Source organism: Balearica regulorum, chromosome 6 (genome assembly GCF_011004875.1).
Source record: "Balearica regulorum gibbericeps isolate bBalReg1 chromosome 6, bBalReg1.pri, whole genome shotgun sequence".
Classification (NCBI taxonomy): domain Eukaryota; kingdom Metazoa; phylum Chordata; class Aves; order Gruiformes; family Gruidae; genus Balearica; species Balearica regulorum.
In genome coordinates, this window is record NC_046189.1 from 36,540,496 (window position 1) to 36,568,459 (window position 27,964).

The 27,964-nt window shown below is 45.7% G+C and overlaps 1 protein-coding gene and 1 long non-coding RNA gene across 7 annotated transcripts; one reads left to right on the top strand and one right to left on the bottom strand.

Annotated features, from left to right (window-relative positions):
- Positions 1–5,319: 5,319 nt before the first annotated feature.
- Positions 5,320–10,947, bottom strand: LOC142602391 (uncharacterized). Its single transcript, XR_012836184.1, has 3 exons — positions 10,244–10,947; positions 7,927–8,360; positions 5,320–6,822 (listed from the first exon to the last, which is right to left on the bottom strand). It is a non-coding gene; the product is annotated as an uncharacterized LOC142602391 (long non-coding RNA).
- Positions 9,186–26,113, top strand: LOC104641906 (histamine N-methyltransferase). 6 transcript variants are annotated; one of them, XM_075757238.1, is made up of 8 exons: positions 9,235–9,388; positions 10,309–10,393; positions 12,606–12,802; positions 13,700–13,752; positions 17,246–17,353; positions 20,860–20,990; positions 21,565–21,658; positions 24,409–26,113. In XM_075757238.1, exons 3-8 carry the CDS (start codon positions 12,666–12,668, stop codon positions 24,762–24,764), a joined length of 879 nt encoding a protein of 292 aa, XP_075613353.1. In that variant the 5' UTR covers positions 9,235–9,388; positions 10,309–10,393; positions 12,606–12,665; the 3' UTR covers positions 24,765–26,113. The 6 variants fall into 6 exon arrangements, 5 of the variants coding, with proteins under 5 accessions (XP_075613350.1, XP_075613355.1, XP_075613353.1 ...); XM_075757235.1 differs by lacking the exon at positions 10,309–10,393 and having other exon boundaries at positions 9,193–9,388; XM_075757237.1 differs by lacking the exons at positions 9,235–9,388; positions 10,309–10,393 and adding an exon at positions 10,958–11,614.
- Positions 26,114–27,964: the final 1,851 nt, after the last annotated feature.

Sequence of the window (27,964 nt, forward strand, 5' to 3'; positions counted from 1 at the left end):
TTTTTTTTTGGCGGGGGGGTTTTGAGGATTTTTATTAGCCCATCACAGCTGGGAGGGGACAGTGGCGGCTGTTCTCATGCTCCTTGTTATGAAATACATCCCTAACTTGTCCCCACTTTCCCTTTACTGTGCCAGCCGTGGACATGGACCCTGTCCGGCAGCGCTTGGTCTGCTTTCTGCACTCTTTAGGGAAATTTAGGTAGGGGAGAGATAAACCCTGAGCCCAGCTGGATCGGGGGTGGCTGTGAAAGCTGCTGCCCCTACATCTAGTCAGAAATGAAGAGAGCCAGGAGAGCTGCCGCTCTGCTGCAGTCCTGAGGGTGGGACACACCTTGGGGGAAAAGCTGTGGCACGGTGGAGAAAATGCCAGGTTTTCTGTGCATGCTGATTGTCACTTCATGTTATGCTTAAATTTGTTCATTGACAGAGGGTGTTGGACCTGTGGGCACCCCCAAAATAGTAGTGTCCTTTGTGGCGCGCATACTCAGGTGCTTATCCAACTCTAGTCTGGATGCGACGGTGTGTGTAACAGAAAGTGGCTGGAACAGGAGGTCAGATCAGCGTATGTTGTTTGCAGGCTGAAACAGCGGGAAAAAAAGAAATAAAAAAATAATTCCCAGCTGCCCTGATGATTTTTGCACATTTCCACATGTTTTTATTCACCTGTGGCTGTGCAGATGTTTGCCTCTGGAAAGATAGAGCTGGACCACTTTTGCGTTTTGCTGCCTGGAGGCGGGAGGTGAAGCTTTAACCCCGTGTTATCAGGAAGCATCCCACAGGTGTACAACCACAGCCCAGGTCTCCCTCCTCTGGACTCTGAGTGGCATGGTTAGTAAAATCCATTATTTATACCACGAAGGTGTATTTTTTCCAATTTTTTTTTATCTTTGACACAACAACCGCTGCGCTTTACTGAATTTCAGTTTGCTTTTCATTTGCATGTACAGTACTGATCCTTGCATATCCTAACCCAAAAGATATTCCCCACCATCCTCCCCTACCCTTTCCGGCCCCCCCAGAATCTGGATGTGGCTGCAACTGGGAAACAAGGATCCGCAGCATGACAAGGAGGTGAACTCCCGTCGCTGAAATCAGGACCAAATCCTGAAGTCCTTTTCTTACTCGTCCTTTTGTCACCATTAACTTCACCAGGGGTTTGTCAGAGCAGAGACAAAATCAAACCCAAGTAAAACACTAAATGTGATCCACAGAACAGTCTCGTCTCAGAGAAGAGATTGCAAAGAGGCTTCCTGCTCAATAAAAGCATGAATACACATATGTATAAAGAAACGCAGAGGCTTTTGTCTGTGGGGAGATGAGAGGTGAATAGGGATCAAAATAACAAGATGGCAATGCAGCTTTCTAATAAAACCCTGATACCTTTAGAGTAAGTGGTCCCAGGTTTATTTAATCAGGAAAATAGCTGGGAGTTTAAATAACTTGCAATATAAAGCCTGCACAAAGGAGAGAGTGGGCAGGCCGAGTCGGATGTGTCGGTATCTTGCGGGAGGATATGATGCTTGAAAGAAGCAGTGACACATGGAAACTGCCTACAATGGCACCGGCTGGATTGAGGTGAGAGATAGAAACGGTATAAAAAAAAATTATTACAAGCAACAGTCGTAGGCCTGCAGGGCAGAAAGGGAAGGGAGAGCAGGAAGCGTTGCAAGAGATAAGGGTGAGGACACCACGCCGGGAATGGCAATTACTTGGGCTGTGACAGGGAAGGAGCTCAAGGGCTGCGACGGGGAGTGGAGGTGGCTGCGGGCAGCACCAGGCTGTCTCCTTCCAGGTCCACCCCGCTGCAAGCTGACAGCCAGGCTACCTGCAGGCATCCCTCACAGCCCTCTTCTCCCACGCATAACCTCCTGAAAAATGCCTTTTCAGACAAAATTCTTCACGTCTGGCTTCAGTGCAAATAAATACGTCTGCGGTTTAAGGCTTGAGGAAACAACAGTCATTTCTTTGGGAGTGACTTTCCACAGGCACGGTGAAACTCTGCAGTACTTTTACTTCTGGGGAAGTTTTAAGATGGCCTTTTCAGCATCCTTTGCTAAAACATGAATGTGCTCTGCAGGGAGGAGATTTCCAGTCAAGGCTCCAAATTAAGTTGTAATTAAAAAAAAATAAAATTGACAGCACTATCCATGAAAATCTCCTGTACATTTTCATTTGAGCGATGTTATGGTACTACGATGTCAAGGGCTTTTGCGTGATCCATGTACCTAGCGCTGATAACTGCTAGCAAGGAAGCAGTGGGTTTGTACTGATATCTCACTGTGAAATTCCATATTTGCAACTCTTTTTGGCAGTAGGGGGTATGCCTAGCTCTGAAACTAATATATTAGTTCAAACTGTAGTACAAAATGTAGTATAAATTAAAGCATGGTTATGCTCAAAGCCAAGCTATAGCATGGCCATACGGGGCCCTGGCGGGTCACAGACCATCTCACTTTCCACCCTGAATAGCAGCGTTAAAGGCTCTAATTGCATGTGACAGTCGTTGGTCATAACATCTGGCATTTAAAAAAAAAAAAAAGAAAAAAAGTGATGTCATTGTTAATCTCAGTTTTACAAAAAATTCAGCTTGTTTCTGAGGTCCTAGATGGCATTTGTTTTGTGGTTAGGAATTACACGGTGCCGTCAAAACATACTCCGCTGGGTGCGCTTGCTGAAAATCGAGGGCTGGAGAGGCAGAGGGCACACGGCGAGCAGCCCTCCGTGTCCATCCCGCGCTGTTTGCAGGAGTACTTGATCTTTATTTTCCTTATTCCTCCACTTTTGACCCATTCTTAGGCCTGGGAGAAGAGCGACTGAAATAGCAACAGCGTGGCTGAGCTTCTCCTCCCATCATGTGCCCGAAGCCGGAGGAGGTCTGGGGCCACACAATTCCTCTGAGAAAGTCCGGTCTTGCTGAGCCGGCTTCCCACGCAGGCGGTCCAGATGCTTGCTGGCCCTCTGTAATTAAAAGTATCATCATCAATAACCTGTGAGAATGTAACCTCAGTGTAATGAAGCTGGCAGAAGGGACAAAGACTTGGGGGCTGGAAGAAAAAAAGGGCGAAGAAAAAAAGGGCAAAGAAAAAAAAGGCAAAGGCAAGCGGCTGGTATGAAGGGGCAGGGTTTGCTGGGTGCAAAGTCCCGCATTCAGAGCACCCTTCTCTGTCACAGGAAAAAGAAACTCTTCAAAAAGACATATGGATTATTTTAGATGCTTCGTATATATAGGTTGCCGCTGTAATTTAATGCCTAAATTGGTGCGTGGGCTCTGGGCTATACAGACACCAGTTGGGAATGCCACCCCTGCGCTGGTACTGACAGCTGCCATCCAGACCAGCATCCCATAGACTGAAAGATAATAAACCAGATTTTGTCAGAAGGATACTCTTTACCAGGTCAGAGTAATTTAAATGCTGGGGTTTGACATGAATGATGGCTTACAAACATCTGAAGTGTTCCTAATACGTGGCTTTACAGTGATCTTAATGCGAAGGTTTTGACTACGAGAGTCATACGCAGCTACTGCCATCAGAGGGGAGTGAGTGAGTCTAAGCCGTTTCCAAAGCTTATCATAAGTTCCCACAGGAAGAGATATGAATGGCATGAAAATATTACACTTCAAGCAGAGAGATTTAGGAGGCATGTGAACCGCGCCGAGGAGCTGCAAGTGGAATATTCAGTTGTCAAAATAATGCTGCGACGGCAGCTGCGGCGCTCGCTGCATTAACGTGTCAGAGCCGGCGTGACAGCAGACGTCAGTGCCGTGCGCTCGGGGGGGGCGATGCCTTCCCAAAGACGGGCTAGAAAAGAGCCCTTCTCATTTTGGTTGATTGCTTTTCAAATGTGGCTCGTTCATGCCCTCTCCGTTGCACGCGCTCATTAGGGAACAGCTAGAGGAGGAGCTAAGGGGAAATTAATAACGCGGAAGGTGCCGATCGCTAATGGATGTTGTGAAGGTATTGGAAAGACAGTGATCTTCTGAGCCAGGAATATTTGTTTCGGAATAAATAAACAGACTACTGCTGTTACAAGTGAAAATGATTTAAAACATGAGCAGGAATTAAGAGCTGCACGATTTCTGTGTCGCGTCGTGCCTTTATCACCGGTGGGTCTGAAGCTCCGCTGAGTTAGCGTGGTGCCAGGGGTGGCCCCATGTGACAGTCTCTGAAAGAAAATGTCCAAGATGGTATTTTTCATTTCTACATAGTTAGGTGTTTCTGTCAGTTCTGTCCTCATAGCACGGCTTCTTGAAAAGAGAAAATAATTATTCCTATATATGGGTAAAATGCCCTAAAAATTGCTTTTTTTTTTTTTTTTTATAATGAATGATTGTTGCTCGCTAAAATCCATACCTGTGTAGAAAACCTAAATCAGCAGCAAAAGAGGCAAAGAGGAAAACCCAGCTCCTCTTCCCTGCAATAATTCTGCTTTCCCACGACATCAATATCCTGAGCCAGGTCTTTGCCGAGTCCTTCACGCTTCTCCAGCGCAGAAACTAGTTTCTTGGCAGAGATTGAAGTCCCAAGGAAAAAGTGAGCTGCATACTGCTCAGGGGCAGCGAGAGGCTGGGGCTCTCGTGTCTGGTCCATCGCTGCCTCGTGGCTTTGCAGGACGAGAGCTGTACGCTCTGGGTGATTTCTAGCAGCATCACTTTCTACCAGCTCCTTCTGGTAAGGAGTACCAGTTGGTGAAGGGTTGCACCATCCTTTGCCACCTCCAAACCCAGACGCAATAATGAAATCCCTTACTGACATTTTTTGGAACTTGAATTTCTTTCTGAGATTAATTTAATTAAGAATTTCAGTTTCAAATTACTAACTCAAATGCTCTAAAAATTATTTTTTTCAGTCTGGGAATAGAGTGCTGATTTGTTTCACTAATTACAAGCCAGAAGTTTGCAGTGCTCCATAATGAGATATTTCACAAACAATCTTTGATTCAATTAACTTTGGGGAGGGGAAAAAAGCAAAATTATTTTAACTAAGGCACACATTTGTAAAAATTTAATCTGTTCCTCAGATGTACTTGGGAAAATAAAAGGACACATTTGTTGAATAAATTGTTCTCAGCAGCCAAGTTCCGTTTTGGCCTGTTGCAGTTGCTCAATGTATTATGACAACAAAAATTGAAAATACAGCCAGGCATTAATTTTTGCTATTTTTTTTGCTATATATTATATTCTTTGCTATATTTTTTTTTTTGCCTTCATTGGTGTTTAAGAGGTATTTGGATAATGCCTTTAATAACATGCTTTAACTGATGGTCATTGTAGGTCCCTTCCAACTGAAATTTCTATTCTATTCTATCCTATCCTATTCTATTCTATCCTATCCTATCCTATCCTATCCTATCCTATCCTATCCTATCCTATCCTATCCTAGGGGTGGGGACCACCTGCAGCGATGAACCAGCTGCAGTGGTTCGAGTCTGGCTGTGCTGGAGAGGGGCTGAGCTGCTGTGTCGCTCTTGCATGAAGAACTGTGGCAGTCCAAAGTGTGAAAAGCCCAATTTTAAGGTGATGATGCCTACGCTGGGTTTGAGGAGGGAGAGCAAATCCTCACTCAAATCACATGGGAAATTCATGGTGTGCAGCCATGGGGGAGCCCAACGCACCCACCCAGGGCTGCCGTACCTGCAAACCCACCCCAATGCCGTGGTGAGGATGGGGGCTGTGAAGACATGAGCCCCTTCGCTGCCATGCTGCCATTCCCCTGAGCCACCCCGGTTTGTAAGGGCTGCAACTCATGAGCCGCAGGCGGCTGTGGCCTTGCGGCTGGCCCCTCTCCCCCTCGAAGGGATGTCTGCACCCGTGGCTGCGTGTGTGTGCATGCAAAGCTTGGGAAATTTCCATTTTAATAAAAGCAACCTTGGAGGAGCATGAGCAATAACCTGTCTGCTCTTTGGCACTGACAGTTCGGTTGTCCTGTAAAATGAGATTTTGCTACCCCAGCGCAGCGATCTTGTTATCAACTCCAGCTTACATCAGCGTGCTTTATTAGAAGACAGCAGAAATAATTCTTTAGACATTAAGCAACGTCTAGCTTCTGCTTTTATTAGGCTGGCTGAGTGCGATTCAATCAGATCCAGAGGTGAGCCCAATAAACTCCTGGATCTCTGGGCTCAGATATTTGGTCCATCTACAGATGCTTTGAAGCCTGGTGAGAGGACAGAAATTCGGTCTTTCCTGCCCAGCCTTTCCCACTCCTGCTGCCTCTTGAAAATCCAGTTTCCTAGGTCTGACCTGTGTACTTTGGACTCTCGGGTTTTGTTAAGGCAGGGAGGACATTGCACGCGGATGCATCCCCTGCCTGTTCCCAAGCTCAGCTTTGCTCAGCTGTGACTCCAGGCTTTGATCCCTGCTCCAAAGGGATGGATCTTCGCCCAAGCGAGGGTTGCTGCAGCCCTGTGTGTGACTGATGGTCTATTCTGGCACTGCCATCCCTTCCAAGAAGAAATCAGCATTACGCAGCATTACACCTCTGATCACCTGGCTTTACGCCCGTAACCAGCAGCCTGCCCCAATGCCCTGCCTGTACCCAGCTTTTTGGTTAACTTAGCACTTTTCCTCTCTGAAGGCATCAGTTGATTAACGAGTCGTCATAACACTTCTAAATCTTCAGTGGATACTTTTGTGCTGCTATTCCCACTTCTGCCGTGGGACCAACGAGGCCGTTGGAGCTTGTGGATGGGCACAGCCTACGGGAAATCCTGCATTGCTGTGGACATGGCTGGTGGCCACCCCAGGGGTGTGTGGCCGGGCACGTTCCCCTGCACCTTTCCTCCTTCAGCGAGGGCTGGCTCCCAGCATCGCTCCCAGCATCCCTGGGAGAAGAAATTATAATGATTCATTTGGACCAAGACTGTAACATTTAATTCCTTTCTCCTCCTTCCCAGAGTATAAATTTTCAGCCAAAACCCACACAGATGTGCTCCAGAGAAGGAAATAATCTGCAGATGTTGACTGTTCCCAGCTCTCACCTCACCTAAAAGGGGCCAGTGACAACTACTTGGGTCCTTGTCAGGCTTCTGGGTGGACTCATCCTACAACTTTATTTTTTAATATTCTAACATGTCACTGTTGGCCAAGTATCTACAGAGCATGAATTGTCCCCTGAGCTGTTGTGACAGAGAGAAGTTTAATGCACAATAGCTATTCTTTCCAAATACTGCTGCCCTCAAGGCTTACGGGATGTCCTTTCAACCACTCACCCTCCTGCCCTCTAGGACAGCGCTGTGTACAGGAGGACGCATGGTAGGATGGCACAGGGAGGTGATTTTTCTTTTCTAAATATTGCTGTTAAACAGTGCAAAACCACCTTAACGAACAAAACCATAGACCTAGGACAATGTGACCAGCTTCTCTGCAGGATTTCATTTTGCAGAGTGATGCCAGCCCCCATCCTGGCTCCTGCCCTTCTCCGTGGCCTCTGGCTCAGCACAGCCCTGCCCTGGGCACAGTGGCCTCTGCAGCACATCACGTATGGACACCGTTGGGAAGGGAAGGGGCTGGGGGCGGTGAAAGTAAGGTCTAGGCAGTGGTGCAGCATCCCCCCCTCCCAAATTACCCTGCGCCGGGGCAGCACTGAGATCACGTCGAACTGACACGGCTGGGATTCGGCTTAAAGCTCACAGAATGTGTCTCCAGAGGAAATTAAAGAAGCCAATTAACAGCAGCATCTTTTATTTTCGTAAAGCACTTAAAAGCACCAGATGCACATAATTTTTATTTTTGGCTCTCTGAACTTCAGCTTTCATATTAATGGCACCTGGCACTCGGAAAACTCATTTTTAGTGGATTGCAGAGGGAGAAAAGCATGAGTCAGATACACTGAGTTTATTTTCTTTTAACCAACTTGCGCAGCTCTAGTGATGCCAATTAATCCGGGTTTCCAGAACTACAAAGAAAACCAGGCAAACACCACCGACCTTGCTGTTCAGCTACGTTTGAACAGCAGCACTTATCGCCGGTACGGGGCCAGGACAGGGCTTTGCACGGCATTGCACAGCTGCCGCTGCAGCGGGGTTTGCACCCACAGCCTGTGCGGGAGCCGTTGCTGCAGAATTAACGTTCGCCAGGACTCTTCAAGCCAAGAGAATCTGGCTTTGTTCGTGGCTGTCTGACAGAGTAGCTGGGGTTTCGTTTTCCTTAAAATGCCTCTTGCAAATAAAGTCGCGATCACCGGTTTGAAACAGCAAAGCAGTTGTGGGGCCGCTTGTCGGTCCCTCCTGCGTGGCTTTGGCATCCCTCTTTGCCAAGGGACCCGCAGAAGGTACTGAAACGCCGTGGCCCTGCAGCTTTTGGCTCACTCCTTGGCCAAGGGCTTTGTACCTCCTTCTCTCCAAGTGGTTTGGAAATGGTGCTGTGTATGGAGATAAAAAAATGCAGCGGGTGTTGCCTTCCCACACAGTCATTGTTCTAGCTGAACAATTTTAACTGTTGATATGAAATCTTTATTTCAGTAAACTTTCAGCTTAATGTCAAACTACAGCCATTCTCCCTGTAACCGTGCCTTTGAAAGCAAGATTATTAATATCACTGGTATTATTTTATATGACTTCCTCAATATGAACTGTTCATTTCTCCATGAGCAGTTCATTTCTCCATCTAAGTCCAGAAGGAAAACTTCTTCATTTAACTTCAAAAAAATTCCTTCTCACTAAACATGAAGGAACGATGAGGCACACCCAGGGAAAATATTAAGGCTCTGAACACCAAAAGGCAGTGTGATAGCAGACACGGGTCAGTGCTCTTTTCCACGCCTGCGTTCCCCGGGATAAACGTGCTCCTGACTGGGCTGTGGAGGGTGCACACAACTTGGAAAATGCTTCCCGTTGCTTAAGCCCTGGGAAGTAAGGGATAAGCAAAATTTCAACTGCTGGCAAGAAAACGAACTAAAAAGCAAAGCAGTTATATCTGTAGGCTTCTGTAGGCAAACTGTAAATGACACTGTACATTGCTGTGTGCCACACGCTGAGACAACTATTTCCAATTTGTCAAGAGTCGCATTTCTTATATACCAGTGGCAGGGCTTTATTTTTCATCCGGACTCTAATTAACACGTTGATAGACCTCTGCGTCTAAACGCTCCCGGGGTGCTGGTGCCTGCGCCAGGTAGGGCCCGCATGGAGGGCACCGGCCGGACACGGCGGGCAGGGTTTAAACCGTCCCCTCTGCCTCTGCAGGCAACTGTCGCTGCGCGAGGTTGCGATGTCGCCTGCTCCTCTCTCGGGCGGTAAAATCCTCCTGCGTGCCGCCACGTCGCGGCCCCGGGGGTGGGACGGCAGCAGCCGCCGGGCAGTGGCCGGCCGGCCGGGAGCGCGTCCCCAGCACCGCAGCGGCATCGTGCCATGGGAGCCCGCGGCCTGGGGAGGCACAGACCGCTCGCACGTAAGTACGGCCGCCAGCCAGACAAGCGCGGGCTTAGCAGATCGCGTTAAACTCCTCCAAGAGGGATCCCTGCTTTGTTAGAGCTCACTGACAAGCTGTAATCCTGTGCTAATAAGCCGAAGCTCCTGCTGCAAATAGTTTACAGCGAAGGGCAAGCTCGCTTTGTTTTCTGGCTTCACGGGGAAGGTTTATAGAGTTTTACAGGGAGTTTAAAGCAGGTTTAATTCTGCTAGCACCAGCGCAAACCAGGGGTGGATCAAGCAACTGCAGCGTAAACACAAAGTCCATTTTTGAAACTCCTCAATCTTTTTAGGGAGTTATGTATAAATTTGGATTATCACTGAAGGGGACGTGCCCAAGTGAACATTATTATCCAAAAGTTTCTATTGGCCCGATTCAGAAAAAAAAAATAAAAAAAAATCCTTCTTTTCCTTCTCTTTACTCATTTTTAAAGTTAACTGGCCACAGTTCAAACGGCAAAACACATAATGAAATAAATGGGGCAAATTCAAACAGTCAGAAGCGTAATGAAATAAATGAGACAAATTCCTTGAACTGCACCTAACATGAAAACGAATCTCAGCTGCTCATTAGAGACTGCCGAGAAGGGGACGTCTACAAATTAGATCACGGGAAGTAGAGGGAGGCATAGTAAAAAGGTCAATCATCTATATCTCCTCTTATTAACTGAAAAATATTTTTGCAAGATTGAAAGTAGTAAAATATGTTAGTGGCAAATGGCCAAGCCTGTTTACGCACTTAAAGTAAAAAAGTGAGGAGTTGGGCAGAGCAGAGGAATGGGTAAACAAGGAATATACCACATTATTTTCAGGGTGGGTTAGCAGTAATTCTCACCTGATGTACATCCAGATGTTTGGTCCCTTATTCTCTCTCACAAAATTCATACTTGTTTTCCCCAGGTTAATTCAGATTTTGCTGGGGATTCCAGTGATGACCGTCTGGGGAAGGATCCGGGGGTGTCGGCGTACCTGCCAGAGGGCTCAGGTGTGCCAGCTGGGCTGGGTGCGCAGCCTGAGAGGCAGACACTGCCCTGCAAGTGGTTGTCCTCCAACGAATAGAGTCAATTCAGCTGTGTTTGTTGGTCTGTGGCTAATGCATGGGCCAGATCGCCTCTCTTATCTAACACCACCAGGCTCACTGAAGCAGGTGGCAGGGGGTGAGCTCCGTGGCCGGGGGGGGACACCATTGCCTTCCCATGCTGCTCTGAACTGGCCCTCGTGGGCATCTGGGACCCAGCAAAGTTTTTAAAGCTCTCCCATCTGCCTGTTACCAGGCCCCTTTCATCACCGTTACTGTTTAACATACTCGGATTTGCTGGTTTTTCCTTCAAAAGCATCCTTGCTCTCTGTGGGGCTAGGGTGTGAGGAGCGTACCAAAAGCCAGCTGTGCCTCGGCGGTGGTGTGGGTCTGAAATCACACCTTGGGTCCTGCTCCGGAGGTTGCTGCTGGTCTTTGGGACTGTCTCAAGGAAGGCAATTAACAGGCATTGCTAATTGACCTAATGGCACTGGTAGCAGCACATGCTAGAGGAGGTGCATCACCACCTTTGGAATGTGCAGACATGTGGCTCATGGGATGCAAAACCAAAACATGTCATGAGTTGGATGTTACCTTTGGCATGTGCAGCAAGGGAAGGTGGGCAAAGCCAAGCAGCTCATGTTATCATTGGAAAGGAGACAGGAGGAGCAGGAGGAGCTGGGGACTTGCAGCTGCTTGGCAAGACAGCTGTCCCTAGAAATTGTCCTTTGAAAAGGAGTGAGCACCAGAAATAGAATAAGGGGATGGCCAGGGAACGTGGAGATGCGAGGGAGACATTGTGCCAAGCCCATCTTTCTGCCGGTGCTGTAACTGTCCCAGCATACAGGGGAGAAGGAGTCGCTCCTATACAGAGCCTTTAGGGTTGGCACCATCTGGTATGACGTTCTCATAAACAAGTGAGGAAGACGTGGCCTCGATGAGGCATCTATTGGGTGGGTCGAAAACTGGTTGCATAGTTAGTCAGAAAAGTCATCACCAGCTCACTGCCAGAAAGGGAGGCAATGACAAGTATGAACCCGAGCCTGATACTCTTTTGTGTTTCCGTTCATGATTTAGGGGAGGGACGAGACTGTTGTTATTCGATGTGCAGCGGCAAGGGACTGGGAGCACCACTGAGGACAGACTTATAATTCAAAGGGACAAGAAAAGTAGTGTGGAAAATCCATGGTTTGTATTTCAGAGGTGAGTGAAGGCAAAGGGGAGCGGGGGGCTCGGTGGGGTGAGGGACGCCGTCCCAGCTGCGCGGGGAGCCGGGGGAGCTCAGTGGGTGGGAGGCTTCGGCTGTTGGCTGCTGCGCTTCGACAGCAACAGGGCTTGGCTGGAGACAGTCCAAGGGGAGCCGTAAAAACGAGAGGTGGCTGGGACATAACCTCTGCGGGGAAGTCAGATCTGATGGTAAGAGCGGCAGTGTGGTCCTTAAGCCCAGGACCCATAAGAAGGAAGAGGACCTCTTTCTCCTTGCCAGTTAGGACAAGACAAGATAGACTTAAACTGCAGTTTAAGAGGACTTAAACAGGTCTTTGTGCACTTTTCAAGGTACAGCCCAACGTTTCCCGGTAGCACGCTCTGCCTCCCCCGCTCCCGACTCTGTGTAAGCCGGGTTTAGCACAACATCCATTCCAGTAACTCACGTGGCTTTTGTGAATTAACTACTTAGCCCATGGGAATCATACCATTATCTTCAGAGGAGTTAGAAAAATAAAGAGTGCATTTATAAGGTTTTCATTGTTTTCACCCCACCATCAGCATTCCCTTTAAGAACATCAAACGCTTAAAAAAACAGATAGAGACATCTGCCAGCATCTCTGGAGATGTGTGTTGCACTTTCTTCTAATCCAGACCAAGTCTTTGGAGCCTCTCCATGCCTTCAAGAAATAGGGGAATTTTTCTTTTATTTAAGAACTGACTAAAGACCCTTTTACTGGGTTTTAACAGAGCCCTGTGTCAGCACAGTTAAAAAAATGCTGGCATTTCCTCTGCGCAGATTAAAGATGATATATTACCCTTTGCTGGTCAAACCTGATTTACAGCTTCTATTGCAAAATTACATTATACTTTTTTAAATGCTCTAAGATGAAGCAGCAGGGCCGAGGAGGCAGAGCAAAGTCCAAGTGCGCGCTGGTTTTTACCTCTCTGGCGTTTGTTATTCCTTCTATAGGTCTGAAAGAAGAGCTGCAGGGAGCAACCTGTCCCCTCCCGCACCCTTCCGACCCGCGGCATGGCATCGCCCATGAGGAGCTTGCTTACCGACCCCGCCAGATACCTCCAGTCTTTCCGCCTCTTCCTCACGAATTCGACCGAGCACCAGTGCATGCGGGAGTTCGTGGAGAGGCAGCTGCCGGCTGAGATAGCGAGGTAACATGGAGGTGGCCACATGGAGCTGGAGGACAGACCCGTGGCACGGTCCTGTGGTGGGGACGGGCTCGGGGGGATGCCTGCGAGAGGCAGATTGCTGTTCCCTGCCGGCTGCCCCGTCTGAAGGTCTCTGGTAGGGCTTGGCTGGAGATTTCATTTACAGACGCCGCTGAAGGGCTGTTCTTCGGCGCGAGCCTGCCTAGCAGGGAGGAGATAAGGCTGCACTGTTTCCTTGAGTGCTTACCCTGAATCGACTCTAAAATGCAGTAACAGATACTACGTTCGAACATTAAATTTGATTGGAAGCATCTTTTTAAAATGAATCTTTTCAGGTAATATTTAGGCTCTCTCTAGTATGTGTAAATAAGGCTGCTGCCTAGCCTGCCGGCACGTGTTTTTTGCTGGACCCCTGGCTTTGCAGGCTGGCTGGGGCAGCAGGCAGCGTGGATGAAGTCCTGGCTCTGGGGAGACCCTTCTCAGGGCCCAGGGACTTATGGGGCTGACGAAGCTTCGTTAAGGGTTTTTGAGTGTTACACTCACCTTTCTTTCTCCCCATTTTGCAAAATGTAATTTTTTAAGCTGCTGGTCCAGACACAGGGATGTCTCTGGTCCTCGAAGCGCAGACATGGAGAAGGCACGGACCTGCTTCTGCTTCTGTGCACTCCTAATTATAGCAGAACTCCTCTAGAAATTGCCAAAATAACTGGAAATGGGGACTCTCCAAAGAGCAGAGTTCTGAATGTGATACCCGGTCATAGGCATGCCTGGACATGCGCACGTTGCATTTGATTTCGTCCTGCAGGTTTTAGTCTTCACGGGATCTCCGCTGCTTCACATAATGCATGTAACCCTCTCTACTGGGTAGCTCTCCTAAAATGTATAAATAATGTTTTTCAGTATTGGAAATGGGAAGTCTACAATCAATATTTTAAGCGTTGGTGGTGGAGCAGGTATGCTATGGACTTCAACCTTGGTATGCTTTTCCCGTTTTTTCAGAGAATAGAGGATTACAAATTGCAGAAACGATCAAGTGGTAAATAAGTATTTTGTTGAAAAGTCAGCTCCAGGGGACAGATGGTGTTAGCTGGTGTGTGCCCATATCTTCTGAAAACAGCTTGTGCCTCCCCACCCTGATTCTCATATGTCCTCCGTGAGAAGCCTCCTTCTGCAGCAGGAAGGGGAGAGAGAAGTTTGAGCTGCCCCATAGTGTTTCTATGAAAAAAAAAAAAAAAAAAAGCAGCGATGTAATGTCTTAGATTCCTCAGAAAATTACTTGCATTGCAATTACTCTTTCCTGTAACTATTTACTGATGTGGTAACTGCCCATCATTGCTGCCTCCTGCCCTGCTTTGTGACCACCTCAGCTGCCTCTACGTTCTTGCGGACCACTGTCAATGCACAAGCTCCTCCTGGAGCTACTGTCACCCCAGACACTGGAGCTGAACATAGCTCCAGAAGAAATCAGAAGAAATAAGTCTCTTATCTGAAGTTCACTGGGTGGAAAAACAATACCGATATCATCAAGTGGCTGCTTCTCATTAAATTCTTGCTTAAGTTCCCCCATAATTAAAGCCTATGTTTTCTAATTCTGCTCTGCCCGTTAAGTCATCAAACTTAAATTTTATAAGAACAGTTAATTTAGTTTAAATGCTTTAGTCATACCATCTCCAAAGACTAATCTCAGCTTTGTCAATCTCTCCTAATAAGTAAAAAAATTGTATGTAAATGATGGGTGTTAGTTATAAAACAGACAGTGTGGCAGAGTAGGAACACTGCTCTCCAAATAAAGGAAACTGTTCTTCTGCCCCCCCCCCAAAAAATGGGGTTTTTTAACATGAACACTTTACTTAGTGAAGTACTTAACTCCCTAACCCAGGACACTCTGGCTTAGCGTGATGAATTTTCAATCAATATCACGCAGGAAAAACTCATTTTGTGATATAAAAACCCCTACACCACCAAAACCCTGCTCCTTGCCAGCTTGTTCCCACCACAGGTCCTTGGGAGGTCGGGAGGCACCGAATTCCCAAATGCCCCCAGCTGACCCTGGCTGATGGCGGAGGGCAGGGATGGAGCTGCTGCCCTGGGCACATCCGCCCTGGTGCTTCGCGGGGAGGGAGCGTGGGAGGAATGCGATTCCTCTCCCCTTTTCCACCTCGAGAGACAAGCAAACCATTTAATGCAGCATCCTACCCCATTACACCCGCACATCTACCGCGCCTGCCTTCGCCCACAGCCTCTCCCTTATTAAGTTCACACTCCAGCGCGCAGCACTCTGTACCTTTAAAAACCATAAAAGTCATCAACGCTGCTATAAAGTAGCAACTGTGCTATAAACTATCCCGTTACGTAAAATGTTTAATTAGAAACTTAATGGTGAACATAGTGGTAGCCTTTAAAAGGTAATTGTGTTGGAGAGTTTAAATAATTTGGATAGCCTAATTGCCAAATTGTTGATAATGCAAGCTGCCACAGATTTGACTGTAAAATGCCTCAGGACACTTGTTTGCATATAAAAGAGCTAACTGAAGTCAATTAAGGCTGTGGATTAAATTATGAATCAAAGGGGTGCTTTTTTTTGGTTAAAAACAATACAAGGGTGGTTTGGCCACGGAAGAGTGGAAGGGAATGTATTAACCTATCTGCATGTGGAAATGCAAAATTCAGTTTTCCTTTATCAGGACCTGCACAGCCTTTTCAAAGGGCTAATCCATTTTACAGAAAGTTGGTAAAGCAACCGAAAATCAAAAATACTGCTGTAGTTCATGACAAATTCTGTGTTCCCAAATTTTACCACGGCAGCCTGCAGACGACTGGCTTTGCTCCGGTTTTTCAACAGAATACAGGGTTTGCAGTGATAGCGAAGCTGCAGCTGTTTCTGCTCCTTCAGAAATTCAATTTCTCTCCCTCAAAGAACGTGCTTGCACAGATGCCACGTGAATTTTGGTGTTATTAATTGCTTTAAGAAAAACATGTAAGTCTGAAAAAATTGAAGTCTCCCACACTTTTTATGTTAAATTCTTGGGGTGTTAATGAGCAGGTGAGACCGGGGCTGGGGTGCCTGATTTTGACCTGTGGTGATGTGTGGTGGGGCCAGAAGCAGGCAGGGAGCTCTTTGTAGTGAAAAGGACCCTCCTGGGGAGGACCCGGTGTGCTGGGCTGAGCTCTGGGGAACACATTACGGCTATTTAATCCCCAATATTTTCATTTTGTACCTCAGATCTTCTGTATAATGGAGCTAACGTTGACGTGGTGGGAACATGGGGCACTGAAAATCATGAGGATGGGCAGAGGCCGTGCGAATACAATGGGAGCACTCCCTCCACGGTCCCTCAGCAAGGGCCCGTCTGGCCATCAGGATTCGCTGCACGATCTTCTGTTGAATGCACAATTTTGTTCATTCGTAGGGAATTTTATCGCATGGAGTTGTGTGCAAGCACAAGTACATCTTTCAGGACAAAGCTCAATATTTATCTGCAACATGACCCCTGGGTCCATTATTCACCACAGTTACCCTCTGCATCACTCTTTCTACCTAAATTTATTCTTCTGTTATTTTTTCCACCTAAAATTTATTTGAGCACAATAAGCAGAAGCAAGCCCTAAGCAAGCTAAGCAAGCCAGGGTGATATCGTCTGTGGACCCATGCCTCGGTCAGGAGCATCATCTCCCTGAGCTTCCTATATTGTAGATGGGGAGTGGTGACCATGAGCGATGACAGTTCCTTTTAAATTTTGAAATGTTAGATCTGTTGGTTCTTCCATCAGTAAAAATAATTGCAGCTAGCCTGAGCAGTATCCAGAGAGAACTAACTGTTCCTCACAAAGAAAGTACAGTCAGCTCTGGGGTATTCTGCAAACAGGGATTAGGTAAACATAAATGCTATGTGCACTATTCATCTTAATTATGGAAAAAGTCATAGGACAGTAAAGACAAACAGACATGAATGTTGTTTCTGATTCCAGTATAAACACATATTCTCTTCTCCCTCACCCACATGACCTGATAACCAGTGAGATGCTGCATTAAAAATGCTCTTACTGACTCCAAAGAAATCCTGCTAGGTTTGCTGGTGACTTGGGACCATCAGAACTGGCACCATCAGAGTAATTTAGGATCTTCCCTGGGAAGTTAGGCAAGTCCAGAAAATATGAGGTCACTCCATGTGCGTGACTCTGGTTTTCCCTTGGCACTGATGGTGGTAATCAGAGATGAGGAATGAAGATAGTGGGGACTGATATTTAAATTTTTCTCAAATCCTAGAGCTAAACCCTCAGTGGCAATCTGCTGAGAACCCAAAGCATCTACATCTACCTGTGTGATACATTTTCTGTACGTGTATGGCAGGCATTGGGCTTCAAAACTGGGGATGTGATGATGGTGGAGACAACATTTAGCTGAGCTTTGCTTTCATCTTGCATGTCGTGTTGCCTGTTTCCCTAGGTGAGATCGACCTGCTGATCCTCTCAAAAGTACAAGCCAGGTATCCAGGCGTCACCATCAACAATGATGTGATAGAGCCAAGTGCTGACCAAATCTCCAAGTACAAAGGTATTTTTACATTAAATAAATTAGATTTACAATAACTATGCTAAATGTGTTAAAAAGACTTGAATGCTAGATGACCCCATATTCAAATGCTTTCTTGGCAGAATTGGCTCTTCAAAGTTAAAATTCACTATTTTATGCTTTTTTTGCCATCATTGCTTTTCAACAATGTTCAGTCTCTCATTAAAATCTTAGTCTCTCACACTGCAAAGACCTCTGCGTGGCAAACTCTTGGGCTAGACAAACTTTAAAAGCTAAGGAAGATGGGAACTGATGGGTGATTGTATGGGAACAGAGTTAAATCCCCACATTTCAGACAGCTTTTCAACTTGCACCGAATCAGGATCCTTCCTCAACGTCAAAGGGAAAATTTTAGTGTCTCATGGTAATTCTTGCATATATTAAAAATCGTTTCCAAATAACAAATAGCTAAACCTCAGAGTGTTGCACTAAATTAGTTGCCATCCTTTGCATTAGAAAACATGGAAAGGAAAGCAAGATGGATACGAAAGATTTCTGCTGCGTGCTCTGTGGCTTAGAGCTTGTTTCCTCCCACCAGCCCAAAGGTCTGAGCAACATTCGTGAAGGAAAGCCAAGCATTTTCCAAGGAGAATTGAATGTTAGCAGGGGTGCTTCGGCCAAATTGCCCCACAAAGCGAGCATTAAATATCAATCCACAGTTTGATTATCTATCACTGAAATAACACCTACCAGGCTTTACCTTAGCAGGTAATTATGGTCTTGTATGGAGGTGACACCAGCTACTCCATCCAGGCTGTGAGCAGCCCGGAGCAGAGCATACCTTGCTGGAAAGCTGCTGCTGAATGGACGTGGCAGTAATGAATCAACCTCGTCAGCAGTATGCGTTGCTGGAAATGCTCCAAACCATAGTAAATACCAGGCTGTAACCCCACACTGTAAATCTCCAACTCTTGCTTAAGTCCTTAAAAGCAAAACATTCCCAGTATTAAGCAACTTGTGGAAGTTGAAGGGGGAAAAAGAAAAAAAGTAACAATCCCTTTCTCCCTGTAGTGAGGGAGGTCAGAGTCACTGGAAGCACCAAAGGCTCCCAGGAAAAACTTTTTTTTTTTTTTTTTTTATATCTCTCTGTACTACACGGACCTGATCTTTGAACAGATGGCTCGTGCAAAATCCCAGGAGCTTTTACATTGCTCCAGGCTGAGATGGGGAATGATGGGCAACTGAGCATCTGCTCTGTTTATAAGACAATTTGGGCACTTGCACATAGCATTTCTGTCCTGTCTGGGCTGTGGACCATAGGCTACGTGAGACTGGTGTTCCTCTGAATCCACCTACCACCAAGTAACTGGCAGTCCCATCCTATTTCAGTGAGTTTCTTTGCAGAAGAAAGTTAGAGAAAATATAAGACGTTGTCCTTATTTTAAGTTTTATGCTAAACTAGAAATGAAATATTCATCTGAATTTCTTTCTTTAAACTTTCTTATTTGGTAATTAATCATGTCCCCAGAAGGTATCATTAATTGGGTTTCTGAGCCCTAAGATTTTCCAGGGAGAATTGGAAACATTATCTGTGCCTCTGAGGATTTGGTAGTTATGTTTTCTGCCTAACCAGATACTTTCTCCTTGGGAAGGAGAAGCCACGCTCACAAGAGAAACTTCATACTGGGATGTACAGCGATGACAAACTGAGGTTTATCTTAGGCTGCATTGTACGTTGGAGGTGCCCCGAAAAGCCCCATGGCCAGGCTGTGGTTTCCCTTCATTCCTGGTCCATGTCCAGGTGAAGTCCCTTGGGGACCATGGTTGGAGTGTTGGTGGCCCCACAACTGAGCTGCGTTGCCATTGCCTGCACGGCACGGCACAACTGCAGGATGTCCGGTTTTGATGGCACCTGTCCAGGGCACACGACTGGCTTCTGACCCAGAAAACAATCTGGGTTGAACCCAGGAGAAAATTAAGGAAAACTTTTTAAAATGGTTAGGGTGATACATTTTGGCTTCAGATGAATCTTTGGGCAGAAACTTCCCATAATCAGAATGAGTTTGCCCTTTCCGAAATGTTGACTTTAAAAGACCACCTTGGCAAGCAATTCAGTTTTCTTCCCAGTGTCTCCTCGTAGACTGTCTAGCAATTGAACTGAACCAGATTGCACCAGATTATTTGTGATGGTGCTGAACGAAGCCTGAATTTAAAACAGTAAATTAAATCTGAACTGCAAGCGCCGGGGCCAGTGACTGATAAATGGAAGCGAACAGAGTAACAGCAGCAGCATCCGAAAGGGGTGGACCATTTCCAGCTGTAAAAGAGAGGAGATAAGCACTGATGGAGCATTTCTCATCGGTCCGATGGGTATATGTCCTAATCAGAGCCCAAAAGGAGAAACGTTGTGATTAGCGGTGTAAAGGCGCTGGTCTTAGCAAATCATGTTGTTGTGAACATGTGTTCTATAGCTAAGGCTCAGTCTGCCTTTGGGCCATGTAAGTTTTAAATTTATGTTAACAACTCCATGAAGCACAGGAATCGCATCAGGGCTAGCTTTGTCCTGGAGCAATCCCGAGCACCAGGCAGGAGCACAGTGCGATGAGCTCCATATGCCAACAGATGGACATTAGTATTCCAGCATCCCCTAAAATATGAAATTATCCCTCAGTTTTGCTCCCATAAAAGCAAAGAAACGCAATGATGAGCCAAGCCCTTGGTATAAGTTATTCCTTGAATCCACTTCTCCAGCTTTCTGCTTTCCTCAGTTGCTGGATATGCCTTGTATCAAGGTCTGAAAACACACTGTGTGTCACTCTTTATACTGGTCTTTGCTTTAAAACACTATTATCCCTTTTACCTGAAGCAATTGGCCGAAACTATGAGCTTTTGAAAAATTATCTGAACACATCACAAGCTAAAAGTCAGGAGATGGGCCCTTGCTCCCTCTCCCACCATGCCCGTGACACATTCCCAGAGTGAGCCATTTGCTTTCTCTGCCCTTCTCGAGCTTTTAATTGTGTTTTCTCTTCAAAACACAACCCCCTTGATCCATCCTCGAGCCCCTGTATTTCTTTGTTCAGTCTCTGGAAAACCCTTTGCCATGGCCTGGCTCCTGCTCAGCCACGTGGATCTTGCATGGTACCTATGAAGGGGTCATCAGCACTTCTGCCATTCAGCATGAAATGTGCTGTTCATGGCCTCATAACTCTTTATCCCAGCCAACATCTTTTAGTGCAGCTTAAGCCAGTCATGTTGAAGAGTTTCTTATTTATTTTTTTTTTTAAATCAAGTAAAGATTGGAGGAGCCCAAACAAGGGCGCAAAGATTAAAGCATCAGACCCTCTTAAGACTTCATCTACAAAGACCTTTACAGCCCCGTTCTCACATACGGGCTCAAGGTTTTAAATATTCCACTGCTGTGTTAAAGTGGTACCAAAACTCCCTGCCCAAATATGACTTTTGGATGTATTAAAGCTCTGAGTGGAAATCAGTCCCGTATTTGCAATTGAGATGATAACTCTGTCCTGCCTTCTCCTGTATTTCAGAGCGTGTGGCTGAGACATCAAGCCTCGAGAACGTAAAGTTTACCTGGCATGAAGAGACAGCTTATGAATATGAAAGTCGAATGAATGCAGAAAAGAAGTCTAAAAAATGGGACTTCATTCACATGATCCAGGTAAAATTCTCTGTAAAGTAAATGTTGTCAGACTTGGCTGCTAAAAGTATGCATGCAGTATGTGACCTCATTATCCACTCTAAGGGGAAGAAAGGTGAGTTTATTTCCCTGTAATTTAAAGTATATAAGCATAAGCGAACCGCAAAAATGAAGGATGAGTTACAGCAAAGCAACTTTGAGCACAGTAGTCCTATTAACCAGGCTGTGGGTGGCAGTCAACTAAAAATACATTTTAACTTGTGTTTTCAAAGCTCCTTGTCCTCTCTGTGAAATTGCCTTTGTATTTCCAAGTTTACTGAAGCCATTACAAGCTATCTTCACTCCTAAAAAAGGCAAGTCTTTTTATCTCAGGTTAATGAATGAACATGAGCTCGGTCCTGGAGCAGCAGGCAAAGCAGTGACAGCCCTGAGCTTGCAGCGTGAGCCCACTGCCCGGCGTTGTGCTGACGCATCTTGTCATCCTGCTGGTCTTTTGTCAAGATTGCCACCATTTGGTTGCTTTTACCTAGTGGTGCCAGTTATAATATTCACCAGGACCTCACCATATCTCTGTAAGCATTTCTGCTCTTTCCAGATGCTGTATTATGTAGAAGACATCCCAGCGACCGTCCGCTATTTCCACAGCCTCCTGGAAGCGCAGGCGAAGCTGCTCATTATCCTGGTCTCAGGTGAGAGCTTTTCTACCAGCGCTGCTCAGTCAGGCAAGAGCCATGAGGACATTGGGGTTCCTGCAAGTTCAACACAGGCCAGCTAGAAACCAAGGCAGGTTTTTATTTGAAATATCCTTTACCACCAATAGAGGTGAACTGGCTGAGTAATAAACGGTGTCCATTCACCTACATCCATTGAAATCTGAACGCCGCCTGCATCCGCGCAGCTCCGTGCTGCAGGTTGTGAAGCCGAAGGCTTTGTGAGCCAGCAAAGCCATGTCACGGGCACAAAACGCCTTTCTTTCGCCCTCTGCCCTTCCCCATCCCACAGCCTGGCCAGGGATGGATGGCAGCAGAGAGCCCTGAAGCGGGCGAGAGGCTCCGTCCCGCAGCTCTCGCTCGCAACAGCTCCTCCAGCCTCTGCTATTTTCTGTAAAAGGCTTTTCGGGCTGGGCACCGCATTATCTCGCTCCTGGAGACTTGCTGCATTAAGCAAACGGCTACGAAGGGGCTCGGCTGTGCCATACAGCAGGTGTTAGTGCACATATGGTTCATTTTCTTCTCAAACTGCCCATTTCCTTAATATCATCATTTTGGGTGGAAAACGGCATTCTTAGGCTGTTTCCGATCTGAGAGAGATGCTCTGTGGTCAATCCAGCAGGAAAATGCGGGAGCAGAGTAAATGACGATCTTTTAATACTGTGGGCAAGGTACACAAGAGATACTGCAATGCTGGGGTCTGATTTGACTCTAGAAAGCCTTTGATTTGCCTCACAAGCTGTGGAAAGTTTAGTTGTGTATACAGTCACATCTGATAGTTTTGTCAGGGATGTGAAGTGTTATTTGTTCAGAGGTTTAAGCTCATTTTTTTTTTATTGAATTTGGCCATGTCTGCCAAATGTAATGTGTTTGATGAATTTCCTTTTTTGTGTTCGGGAAGTGTCCACAACAAAGTGACGCTTCTCTGACCTGAGTTTATTCAAACTATTTTTCTCCAAAATGTTTTTGGTTTGAAGTGTTTTCAAGCAGTTCCCTACAAGAAATCTGTAATTTAAATGATCTGAGTTATTGTCCTTATTCTTGGACTGAACAAGAATAGATCATAGTATCAGACTATTGCTGCATATACTTAATTGAAACTCTTTTCCAGTTGCTTAACCTGTCCCTTTGGATATTCGTGAAATGTGAATACAGGGAGGAACATGTGTCTATTCAAAATTAATGTGATTAAACAATACATTCATGAAAATCATGAATTCATGAAAAGTCTTCACAGTCCTCTCTGGGCAAGGTGACTCTGTGTTTTCTGATGGAGCAGAATGGAGTAGAAATTGCTGGGGCCAGCAAGAAAATGGGAGAGAGGAATAGGGCTCAGAGTAGCAGAGAGGAAAGGACGGGGAAAACCTGGGGGGAAAGAAGAGTACGGAGAGGGGAAGGAAGAAGTGCTATGAAAATGAGCACTGAAGCAAAAAGAGGTACTGAAAGATAAACAGAACAAAGCTCACTTCAAAAAATGAAGGTAATGTCATCTCAGGCACAAACACATTAGGATACGTTAATTAAAAAACAGTCTGGGAACAGGATTGATAGCAGAGGGCTTGGTCAGTCAGTGGAGGTTGCAATCCCTCCTGCTCCGTCCCTGCCGGGGGAGCCGGCGAGTTGCAAGAGCTATGCGGTGTTATTTTTAAGACGTTTAAAAAAATCTGTTTACATCGCCTTGAAAACAAAAGTAGTGCCATATGCTGAGCCTATTGAGAGCTATTATAATAATGCTGCGTTCAGGTAGTGTATAATTGCTCGGCTCAGAGATGGCACTGAGTCACACAACACTGACACCAGCAAATTTTCTGCAATTAGTGCTCTGCATTCAATTTCCACCAGGTGAAAGAAAATATTGTAGCCTCTCTTCTAAACACCAAACTGTTTATTTGACTATAAATAACTGTTTGCAGATAAAGCATTTGCAAAACCGCCGAGCAACTGGTTTTAGTAGTTATGGAGATTTACAGTCATAACTCTCAAGAGCTGCTCATTAGGCTCCAAGTTATTTTCATCCCATCCAGTCATTCTGGGTGATCCTTTTATCAATGATTTATAGCAGAAATGCTGAATCACAGATCCAAGGTGAGGGGAAATAAATATCTGAAGGCACATCTGGGGAGTTTTCAGCTTACCCATCTGGTTTTCTTTGTAAAACGTCCCTTGAGAAGAGGTGCATGCTCGGCATGGGCTCAGTTCTGGAGGTGACAGCGGTGCTACAGGAGCCTTTGTCTTCCTCACCCTTCATCTTTGCACACCCAGATAATACACAGCCAAAAACATCCTTCTGGCACCACTGGAGAGGTCTGCTTGGGGTGAGGGGCAGCCCTCTCGTTGCCCATGCCCAACAGCATGGGAGCGAAGGATGAAGGCTGGGAGGATGGTGCAGCTTCACCCCGGGCTCTGTCCCTCCCACCCCTTTCTCCACCACACATCCAGCCACATGGACAATGTGATCAGAGTTTTTGCACCCCATGTGTTTCATGTAGCAGAGAGATAGTTTACTGGTAATAAGTGCTTCAATGAAGCTCATGTGTAGCTTGACCACAAAGTAATTAGGTGAAGGACTAGAAGAGGATTTGGTCTTCCATGCCTCAGGACACACATCCAACTCCGGAGAGACCCTGCTCACAATGACAACTACTGCTAAAAAGCCCAGATGATCACAAATTTGTTCAAATAGTGTTTTCCCTTATTCCTGAGCATTTTTCTGGTGGTTTATCTCTCAGGAACCAGCGGCTGGGAAACGCTGTGGAAGAAGTTCGGGTCTTCCTTCCCTTTAAATGACCTCTGCTCTTACGTTTCCTCTGCTGACATGAAAACGATACTGGATTCAGCCGGGCTGAAGTACCAGCTGCATGAGCTCCCATCCTACATGGACATAACGAGCTGTTTTATTGAAGGGAACAAGGATGGGGAGCTGTTGCTGGATTTTCTGACAGAAACCTGCCAGTTTTCTAAAACCGCTCCTCCTGAATTAAAGCGTCAGGTAATGGAAGAGTTAAGAAAGCCCGAATGCAGTGAAAAAAGAGATGGGAAGGTGCTTTTTAATAACAACCTGAGTGTAATAATGATTGAGCCATGACTTAACCTCTTCTTGAGTCAAAGCAAATAGTCAGAACCTGTTAACAGCTGAAACATATTTCTCATACTTTATAAATGGCTTAGTTTACTTCAGTACTGAATATAATTTTTGGAGCCTGTTAAGAAATCAGTATTAATATCTGTTGTTGTAAGTGAGCTTTAATACCTGATTAATTCTGTACAAATCTGTGAATGTGTTACTCACCAAGCAGTTAACTGTGTTTTATCGTACGAACGTTGAATAATCAGAAGTAACTCCGATCATCCACTCGGGCACTGCAGAAACCTGACCATTTCCTACAAAGCAATCAAGAACTGTATGCGGTTTCATCATCTTTATCTAAAACCTCTCTACAGACCAAATAAACAAATCCCAGCCTCTCAGTGCAGCTGGCAAAGGTGGAGGCTCAAAACAACCAGCCATTTGGGTGGCTGCTCAATGGGATCTCTTGAGCTTGCTGTGACTTCAAATCTCATACCTCCAGTTACCATAAAAGTGGCCTCGCACCTTCTGTATGTGTGATGGCTGCTCACTCCTGCCTCCGCATCCAACTCCATTTAATGGCACTGCTTCCCTCTCCCTGTATTTTCACCTTATTTTTATGATGCTGCATCTGCAGCGTGATTTGCAGACAGGTCCACGCTGGCACTGCAAGAACCAAGCGATTGAAGATGGTCGAGACACAGCAGTGGTAACAACCGTCCTGGAGAGGTGGATTTCACTAACGAGCCTTGAGGCAAAGCCATCGTTAGGAATCAGCTACTGCTGTCACGTCAGGCGCTTTGGTATTGTTAGATAAACGCACAGAGCTCCTGGTTGCAGCCTTTCACTAGCCTGGTGGCAAGGGCCGCGCGTGGCTTGTGAGCTTTGGAACACAGAAGAAGATGTAGAAAGGAACTCTGATGCCAAACTGACAGGTTTCAGTGGGGTTTCTTTCATTTTCAACGGGATCATGTCAAGTTAACCTGCCCGATGCATAGTATAGGATGTTCAGCAAGAAAGTGCTTCACCTCCTTGGTCCCTTCTCCATGTGGCGCTGTCTCTGCTCTGGTGGTTGATGCATTTGTTTTGCTAAATGATTTTACGTGTTTAAGAAGTGTTATGCTCTCTACAATGCACAATGCATGGTGGAATGCAGTATAGTTGCTTGAATGCATTTAATAGTCTGAATACTCAGTTTATCCAGTGAGACAGGTGTGATTTCTGCCATTGAAATAATTTGACTCAGTGTTGAAATGGTTTACTTTAGGTAATGCTTTAGCTGCAAGAAATTATGTTTTATTTTTGCATATATATTTCTTATACAATATAGATTATTAAAGATTTGAAGTGATTTACAAGAGACCATATTGGGCATTAATGGCTGTTTATATTCATTTTAGAGTGAATTGTTTGAAACGCACACTTGTCCTGCTGATCAAATATTAATTCCAGAGTATTTTAGAATGTTCCCGTGGTATTTCTCAGCTGTGGAACAGAACAAAATCTATCTCCGCTTTTCCACAGTGCTATGTACAGATTCCTGCATTAGGAGACCTCAGTATATCTGTGAGCTGTTACGGTGACATGCTGAAGCGGGAAAGAAAGAAAATCTCTCATTAGGACAGATTGCTGCATGCATTTCTAATAGGAAACAAATTAAAGTTACAATTGTTTTCATAGCTCTTTTGTGCTGTCAGTGACCTCTTCTAAACGGTGCGTGTGAAGGAGGTGACCGCTGAATATTGCCATATCAACCCTGTCAGGAGTGACGCATCTTTGGGAGCCACAGAAATGCCAGGACAAAAAAACCAACAAACCCAACCCAAATCCAACAACAAACCCCATCAACGAGATGCACATGCATGTCCTGTTGTTTTCTGGTTGAGCAGAGGTAAAAAAATACAAGAAAAAAGCTTTTTGGGAGGAGGTTTGTTCTGAAAATTTGGGAGACAGCAGGGAAGACAAGGAGCAGAGGAGATGATCTGGAGACATGAAAGGAGGGTATGACCACACACACACACACACACACACAAAAAAAAGGAGATTCAATATGAATGCTCGTGAGAGTTCCTTCCTCCCTTTAAACAGAAATGGAAAGGCCGGGGAGAGGGAGCGCTCGCTGGGTGCGGGGAGATGTGCGGGCTCCTATCTAACAGCAGAATTCACCGGGGAAAAGGAACTTTCACCCCAGGCTGGAGAAGAAAACTTATCTAAAACCAGACATGCCAGGGCTGTCCTTTGCCATTGCTTTCACTTCTGAGGAGAATTTTATTAAAAACTGGTGAAGGAAAAAAATACAGTAAACTCCATTCTGTATATGCAGCTGCTTCCATTAAGGGGCTGAGGGAAAACTGAATCAGAAGAGCATCTTTAAGGGATAAATTATTTTTAATTTTAAATTTGCAACACATGCATTTCCAAGAAGTACGTACTGTAAGTATTATTTAGCAGGAAATGAGTTTGGGGAAGCACGATTTTATGCTCGTTTGACCATAAAAACCGAAGGAGTCTTTGCAAATCTCTCAAACAACTTCCTAATAGCTTGAAGAGCCACATTTTAATGAGAGAATCACCCTTAATTACACAGTGAGATACTGCTATTCCAGAGCGTGTTTGGGGAGTCCAGCCTGTCCACGGACGGGGATTTATACTGCCATTTTGAGCTTACCTGTGTGCTTTCCCCACCGAATTAATTGTTTTCCTCTCAGAAAGTCTGCCTGATCTCAGCCAGCAGAATTTCAGTCCAAAAGCAGATCTCCAGACCAGCCTTGCTCTTTGCAAACCCCATGTGTGGGCCAACGGGATGAGTCATCCTCGCTTGCAGCCCTGGAAAGTGAATTTATAGGCTTTATACAGAGGTTTGCTGAGAGCAATGGTCTTAAACCAGAATAACACCGACTGATGGAAATAAAGATGGACATCGGGCTACCTGTATTAAAAATACACCAGAAATGGTCCTGCAAGCTCTTCATGCATGAATGCCCCTTTCTGGCTAACTGTGTTTCAGATGTGAAGTGTAAACATTTTACAGAAATGTGACTCTGGGTAAACGCAATCCTTAACGTTGCATCTCTAGGTTCATCAGAGATGGTTCTGAACGGTATTTTATTATAAATTGGGAGGCATCCTTTTTTCTTTTCATTTCACTGGCACATAAACCTGGAATATATAGATTATATTACAGGTACAGGAGAAAAAAGCGGGAGGGAGGGAGGAAG

What these genes read in the sequence shown, in the direction of transcription:
- LOC104641906 (XM_075757235.1), top strand. Translation starts at nt 12,666, where the DNA reads ATGGCATCGCCCATGAGGAGCTTGCTTACCGACCCCGCCAGATACCTC. An exon ending in CTGCCGGCTGAGATAGCGAG is followed by an intron (nt 12,803 to 13,699) that starts GTAACATGGAGG and finishes AATGTTTTTCAG; the next exon opens with TATTGGAAATGGGAAGTCTA. An exon ending in CCAAATCTCCAAGTACAAAG is followed by an intron (nt 17,354 to 20,859) that starts GTATTTTTACAT and finishes CCTGTATTTCAG; the next exon opens with AGCGTGTGGCTGAGACATCA.